Consider the following 7,764-nt stretch of genomic DNA (forward strand, 5'->3'; position numbering starts at 1 on the left):
TTTGTCTGTCCATGGGTGCCTTTGAGAAAAGTTTGGCCTCCGACTTGTTTTTATCATTCCCGGAACCGTGAAACTGAAATTGCAGAAGACGACTTTCCCATAGCATCTGCTCTGCTACAGCATCTGACAACCTTCTGTTCTGGGCTAAGCAATGGGATTAATCTCCACCCTGTGAAGTTTGATTCTTCTCCTCATCTTTTCTCTAGAGGGAGAGGTTTGCCTTACACTATTTGGTTTGTTTAGGTAGTGTAGAGGGTTTTTTTGCCCTTTACGTGTTCATTTTGTTGCTGTTGCTTATTGGTCTTCAGATCTAAACTTGAGTGACTTAAAAAGCCAAAGGCAGTGTTTTCTGTAGCTTCAAGTCCTAAAAATTTGATCTGGAAAGGGAAGTCTCCAGCTGTGTTCTTTCTGCCCTTTGTTTCATCATAGGTGATAAATTTTACCCATCAAATGCTTCACAGCCTATTTGCCCGTGATATGTGAAGCAGAAGGAAACAGAACTTACTCTTCCATAATTATATGGTTATAGAGGCATAATAAAAATAAACGTGGCTACGTGCTAACAGTAGGCACAGCACCTCTGAGTAGGAGCACTCAGAAGCAGCAGTTCTGTTAGGTATAAAGGTATTTTTATCACAAGAAGATGCTACAAAAGCTTACACCTCACTCCCAAGAGTGCCCATCTCATATAGGCACAGAAGTCCCAAACGTACATTTGTAAAACATTATCTGTGCAATTAAATTAGACCTTTAGAAATACTGGATCCAGACCTTTCTTTTGAAATTCTTTTACGAAGACAGCAAGAATATTATTTAACACTCACACTAACTTTCCCCCAGTACACGTGAAACGTTGCCTTCGCAGTCCTTAAAAGCTGAAAACATACAGCTCACGTGCATATAGAAATAATTATGTGAAACTCTCCTCAGGCTCTTGCTCGCCATTGCAAAGGGATTTTCTTCTGATGGGTGGCAGTCTGTGTTGTGAAAAATTACCGCCACTCCCCATATGAAGAGATCTGCCTACCAAGGTCTTGCAGACTTATTTAATCTCTTTTTTTCTCTTTCCAGATTTCGCTGAGTTTGTTTTTCTGGGTCTATTCCTTACTGAGATGTCTTTGAAGATGTACGGGCTGGGGCCGAGAAATTACTTCCACTCCTCGTTCAACTGCTTTGACTTTGGGGTGAGTAGCCTTCAGCTGCAGGGATGGAGATGAGGGGAGGCTGCCCCGTTATTCGGGAGGGGCATTTAAGGGTCTGTATGGGAATCTGGGAGAAATGGGGCTGCAAGTGTGCCTTCTATGGGGAGTAATTGTATAAATTACTGGCCATGAAGCACATGAAGCTGCTCCTAGTCATCATCCTTTCTGAATAAACGTGACAGCTGGGGATTTCATTGTCTCAGCTACAGGGTGTTCACAGCATCAGCACTGGTAAATGCTCTGATTCCTGAGAGATTCTCTCTCCCATTTAAATGAAGTGATTGAAAGACCAAAAAAAGTCCCCCTCCCATCTTATTGCTCATCTCCCCTATCATCTATTTAATGGCCTTTACCTCAGGGTACATAGGCAGAGCTTTTCAGACGTGAGTGCCCAGAAATAGAAGTCTAAGCACATGATTCTGTGACAGAAATGCAGTAACTCATGTCCTTTTATTGCAGAAGTATGGGCTCTCCCCTTTGTGCTAAAACAACAGCTTCAAAATGTGAATAGTGGGGGCAGGATTGACTCAGTCTAACCAAGAGTTTTGCATGCAGGTGTTAATTGATCCATTAAAAGCTCTCGGGCTGTAATCTGCATCCCAGAGCAGGAATCTGTCTGTAAGGTTTCTTTAACAAAATCAGATACAAGGCTTACGCTACAGCCCTTGGCAAGGGGAAAAGTATTCAGGTCATTGCACCTCTCATCCAACCCTTCTCTCCAAGATTTAGTCTTTTGTTTCTAGTCTTTATCTGCCAAAACGTGGCATTGACTCTTCTTCCCCCATGGAACAAAATTCCTGGCTCCAGCTCCGCTCACACAAAAGAGGGAGGTGTTCTGTAAGTGACTGCTCCTAAACCCAAGTCTGCAGGTAGAGCCAACTTCACAGAATCACAGAACTTCTCCTCTTTTTGGCAGTGTCAGCAGGGAGGCTCAGAGGCAAACAAACTTTGAGATTAAGCCATGCAGCTCAAGAACCACCTCTGTCCAACAGACCAAGGTGTTGCCTCAGGCAGCCCCAAGTGTGGGGCTCCTCTCCAATGTGCCCATCAAAGCTGGTGCTGGCTCAGAGCACTGCAATTCCTTGTGCCCCTCTTTCTGGCTGCACAGCCCAGCACAAACTCTGTCATGAGTGGAAACCGAAGCACAAATAGCACGAGGAATGGGAGGTAACTGGATGTCTGCACATTCAGATTTGGTGCCTAATTGGAGGGGCAGAGAGGTTCCCCCCAGCTGAAGGCAGCCAACCCCTGGCAGGCTGTACCTGCAGTGGCAAGATGTCCTGCAAAGGCTGGAACAAAACGTGTTCCCACAGAATACAAGGGCCTGACATCCATCTTTTGCTAAGTTCGGAGCATGTCAAAGCTTCTGTAAGCTTGGTGGGCAAGCAGTTTGCCTTTTAAGGGTATCATTTTCTTGCTTGCATTGTTTAGTGACAGACTACGCCGATGCCCTTTATCAGTGGATTAGGTGGGCTCCAGGGTGCAGCCGGCTTGCACCCCGCTGGCTGCCAATTTCCCTGGGTTATTGTACCCAGGAGTACCCTTGTACTCCTTCCACGGGAAGAAAAGCTCATACCTGGTGGTCAGGGACGGGTGATTTAGGAGCTTGCATTAAGCGAGAGATAAACCTACTGGGTCTCTTTGCTTTGTGGTGAGTGCAGCGCTGGCGATAAGCTTTGCCGAGTGTTTCCCAGGAGGTAAAGCTGTTGATTTGTTTCTAATTCTTTCTCCTTTAGAGAATCCATAGGGAACCTACTTCTATCTGTGTTTTTTCCTCCTCACCCACCTTCCAGCCCCCAGAATTAATTCAGTGACTTCACCCCCACTGGAACATCACACAGATCTGTAGTCAGTTTAGTTGACAAACCACCGAGATGAAACCACTCAAATGCAAAAAGAACAAAAAAATCAGGGCAACATCAGCCTTGGGAGAAAAAGTCCAGCGGGGTCTCATGTGATACAAGCTCCCAGGGGACCGTGCTGAGATGCCAGGAAAACAAATTATTGGTGTAACATGTGGAAGGTCTACAGAAAGGTTTTTGCTGATTCATGAGGGATTCCCAAGAGCAATAGACTGTAGGAGAGAGATTTGAGTTCCTTCTTTTTCTGACGGGAGAGACTCGGTGAGCAGCTGTTATGTATCTTCTTTTCCCACTATGTATTCTTGAAGCTCAGGCTACAGCATTTTAGAGCAGCTGCAAGCAATGTTGTCCTTCTCAAACACATCCAGGTTTCTGTTTGTGAAAGGGCTTTTTGAGCTGCTGAGCCTCCCAGCACAGCTCAGGCACAGCTTCCCTGCCCCGACTTCCCAATAAAACCCCCTCCTCACAAACCGGCTGCTTGCTGGGCTCCAGTGATAATGTGTTGACGGTGTGCTTCATGCAGCTGGGGAGCATGGTCCATGGGAGCTCTGAAATGATAGCTTGATGCAGGTAAGAACAGCAACTGGCAGCAAAATGCCTCTCTCCCCCATTAACTGTGCAGTAACTTGTGTGGCTGTAATTGCCCTTTCCAATTGTGCTTAACCCATTGCTGTTTTGTCCTTTTTGTAATAAAGGATTTCAGAGAGGATTTCTTTATTGCTTGAGGTTAATTCTCTGTCAACCTTAAAACAAACAGGCAAAGCAAAAACTTAAAAACCCACCTTGATTGGGGCCAATTCCTTCAATAACCTGAGGCTGAGGGCCTGGCAGATGATTGGATGTGCCTGCTAGAGGCTTTGCAGAATCTCTTAATGGTGATTGCCTTAATCGCTCTCTTAAAGACTCTCAGTTGCCCGAAATTTCTAGTAGATCTTGGCTAGAGCTAATGCTTCACTCTTCTGCAGTGCTGTGGTGGAAGGCTTTTGGTGTTTCTGACAAGAAGGGGAGGATGGGGCAGTGCCCTCCAAAAAACGTTATTTTTCAAGGTAGCAACAAGTTCTTATTTCTGATCTCCCGTGCCCTGCTTCTAGATGTTGCCCTTTTTTAGACTGAACTACAAGAAGCTGGAACAAGGTTTTTTGGTGCTATTGGCCAATTCATTATTTTATTGAAGCCTTCATAAGAAAACCATCAGAGCTCAAGCTCTGATTCTTGTGCCATCCTCAGCCTCTCTAGAAGCACCAGAGAGGACTAAGCAAAAGTTTTGCCTTATGTAAAATGGACTCTTCTTGCAGGTCATCGTGGGAAGTATATTTGAAGTTATTTGGGCTGCAGTGAAACCGGGTACCTCATTTGGCATCAGCGTCTTGAGAGCACTTCGACTGCTGAGGATTTTCAAAGTAACAAAGTAAGTCCAACTTCCTTTTCTTTCACATTAGACCATATCAAATCTGTGTTACCAGCCTCGCAGCAAGTAGTAGTATTTTCCACACGTGTTTAAAAAAAAATAATTGGAAAAATTTAAAAACCCCAACGAAACAAAAGGAAACAACCCCCAAAACCCTGTATGAGCTGGCACAAGGGTCTTGTCTGTCCTAACACCCTGCAGTGCCCCTAAGGGGAACCATAAGCGAACTTCAGATGTGGAATTGCCCTTGCCATGGCTGGGCAGTTGAGGTTTCTGGCACTTGAAAGCTCAGGGAGTTCTTGAGCTTATTTTTGCACCCACAAGGAGTTTAATCAGCCCTTTCTCCAACCTCATGGACAGGTTTGTCTGCCCTGAGGCAGAGGCGTCCACACTGTAGTGATGGGTTGCATGAGAGTATTTTTCTTCTCTTTGTTTTTTAAGCTCACTTAAAACAAAAATCGTTTAAGGCCATCCCTTATTTCTTGTGGTAAGAGAAAAAAAGTTTCTCATTTACTTTCTAAGCCTCATCAGCTGCCCACTATCCTTATGTGCTGCTGTTCTGGTTCCTTAAGTATTTAGGAACTGGAAAACTGAGCTACCCTGGTTATTGCTAAATACTAAATCCTGGTGCCTGAACCACTGTATTGACACAAATACGACGTGTGTGGCTGCTGCCTGTGCTGTGTCTGGTCTGGGAATGCCTGAGGTTTTCAGTCTTGACCTGTGAAGCTGAGTTTTCACTGGAGTTGGGTTGCCACAGCTTTTCAGTTATTTTTGCACTCACGCAGCACGTTAATGTGTGCTGGCATTGGCAAACAGCAACAGAGCAAATTATGCATCCATCTAGAGCAATTTCTGCATGATTTCAAAACTGTGGTATGGAAACTGATGACATATTTAGGTGCTTCTGCTGTTTTCCACCGTTTGTGCACTATTTTACAGCATTACTTCCTCAGATGTCCCCTCTTCCCATTGCTCTCTTTCTCAAAGCAACAAAAGGAGGAATAGCACCTCCCTTCAAAAAAACCCAACCACCTCAAATAGAATAAAGCACAGGTTATCACATCTGAGCAAAGCAGTCTTTCAAAGTAACCGAGTACTTTTGCAGCTGTTCCAATGCACAGGTTTTGTCAGCTCCATAGGCTTTGCTGGTTTGTATCTGCTAATCCTTATGCAGAGCCAAGATTGGTGGAGTTTGTTGTACTGTGGGATAAAGGGGTTGAAAATGTAAAGTTCTGTACAAGTCTGGCAAATTAGGTGGGTGCCTACCCCAGAAATATCACTGTAGTCCTCTTTTGCACTAATCTTATTTTGGAAAGCTTCATGTTTTGTAGCAGATTCAAAGCAATTAATTGTCAGCAGTCAGTTTTTACGCAAAGCTCCTGAGATGTAGCGTATATAACCGTGTGTTGCACTTTTTAAAAATTGTGGACATTTTTGCATGTTAAAATGATCTTTCTCAGTAGTGAGAATGTGAGCCAACACAATAAAGGGACGAAGCTTGAGATTTAACTTAACAAAGAGTATCATGGAACAAGCTGTGTGATCTTCCGCCTTCTCAGGACAAGAAGTGAAATTCTTGTCCTACTGATGCTGAAGTTCCCTCGACTTTATTTTGTGGTTTTTCACATGACATGACAAGACTACAAGGGGATTATGCAGCCTAAGAGGGGCTAAAAATCAGAGAGGAGGACAAGGAGAAAACAGCTTCACGTGTTTTCCTCTTTGTCATGATAGAACCGAATGGGGACTGGCATCTGTAGAAATGCAACTCCTCATTATCCTGCCTCCATAATCAGGCAGGGTTTAGTGCTGAGCTATCCCAGGACAAGAGGGAGCTTCCACATTTATTTTCTAAGCCCTTGCCCATGGCAGTTTTAGCCTGAAGACATTATGTCAAGCAAGGAAGAGCTCTGTGATCAGCAAACTCTTCCTCCTTCCCCACGGAGAGCAGATCAGCCCCTTTTGCTCAGGGGCTAACCCTGAGTAGGTTTAGTTGCAGCTTTTTTGACTGAAGATTGAAAACTGTGTCACCGTATCATGGACATAACTTTTCTTGGAATGGGTGCAAGCAGGAGAGCTGCTTCTCCTGGGATAGATATGCTTACGTCATCCTCAGCACAGAGAATTATTGGGGTGGTTTGGTCCTTCCAGCTACACCTGCGGGAAGGAAGGCGAGGAAAGTGAAGATGAAAAGAAAGGATGGGGTTTGGGCTCTTCTGACTCAAGCTCTGAGCTTCTTTCCTCATCAGCAGATCAGAGATCCATGGGCTTCCTTCTGCTGGACACCACGGCCACGCTGCAGGGTCAGTCCCCAGAACTGAAGGATGTGCAGGGCAAGGTGATGGAACACGCTGCTGTGGTGGGCAGGTCTGCATGGCAGCTCCCAGGGCCAGGAGATGGAAACAAGAGAAGTCGCTGGAGAAGAAGAGACTAGAATTTCCCCCCATTGTCTCAGACTCAAAACTTCTAGCAGAAGACACATGAAATGGCTCTAAATCACTCATTCCCTACTGCTTGCTCCAGCCCCTTTGTTCCGCACGCCTGTCTGTCCAAAAGGAGATTGTCAAAGAGCTCCTCCGCTTAATAGGTCTTTCTGCATTTTCTGACTCATTAGTTTTCCTAATATAAATGCTTCCTGCCTGCTCTCAGCAGGGAAATAAAGCCAGGAAAGAGAGCTGTTTCTGAGCACCCTCCCCACCCCGCCAGCACTCGACGTCCCTTCCTGCGAGCGTGCCAGGAGCCGTCTCGGGCGACAGGGGAGATAAAAGCAAACGAACTTCATTATCTGGCGAGATGTGACTCGGCCGTGTCAGTCAGGATTCACGCTGAGCCATTCCCTCTTGCCATGCTGGAGTTAGTGTCCTGGATTTGTTTTCGTCCTCTGAGGTAGTTGCTGGGTCCTGGATGCTCAAATCATGCGGCTGAGTTGTCCCACGCTGAAGGCATCGCTGTGCGTGAACGTGTGTTAAACATTCACAGAAATGTTTGAACACGTGGGAGTTTAAGTCCACTTGTGGACGCTGGCACTTGGAGGAGTTGGAAGGACGCACTGCAGAGATGTCCTGATGGGAATGAGCTTTTTTACTCCTGGCTCTTGTCTTATGAAGGGAGGGATTCACTCTCCCCACATTCGGTCTCGCCTTGACGATATCAATCCATTTTGGCACCCCTGCTGCCTGCTGTGCCGGGTTAAGAGAATCATAGAATCATCATAGAACAATTCAGGTTGGAAAAGACCCTTGGGATCATCGAGTCCAACCATTGACCCTACACTACAAGGTCACCCCTA

At 45.6% G+C, this 7,764-nt stretch overlaps 1 protein-coding gene across 1 annotated transcript in view; it reads left to right on the forward strand.

Annotated features, from left to right (window-relative positions):
• The window catches only part of LOC104270477 (voltage-dependent N-type calcium channel subunit alpha-1B-like), a gene marked incomplete at both ends in the record, with an annotated part of 115,550 nt that overhangs the window by 63,267 nt on the left and 44,519 nt on the right, over positions 1 to 7,764 (forward strand). Inside the window, 2 exons of the mRNA XM_009864860.1 lie at positions 1,072 to 1,184; positions 4,360 to 4,472. Coding sequence (XP_009863162.1) covers positions 1,072 to 1,184; positions 4,360 to 4,472 — 226 coding nt within the window. The remainder of the gene's footprint in view (positions 1 to 1,071; positions 1,185 to 4,359; positions 4,473 to 7,764) is intronic.

Source organism: Apaloderma vittatum, unplaced genomic scaffold (assembly GCF_000703405.1).
Source record: "Apaloderma vittatum isolate BGI_N311 unplaced genomic scaffold, ASM70340v1 scaffold2802, whole genome shotgun sequence".
NCBI classification, from domain to species: Eukaryota; Metazoa; Chordata; class Aves; order Trogoniformes; family Trogonidae; genus Apaloderma; species Apaloderma vittatum.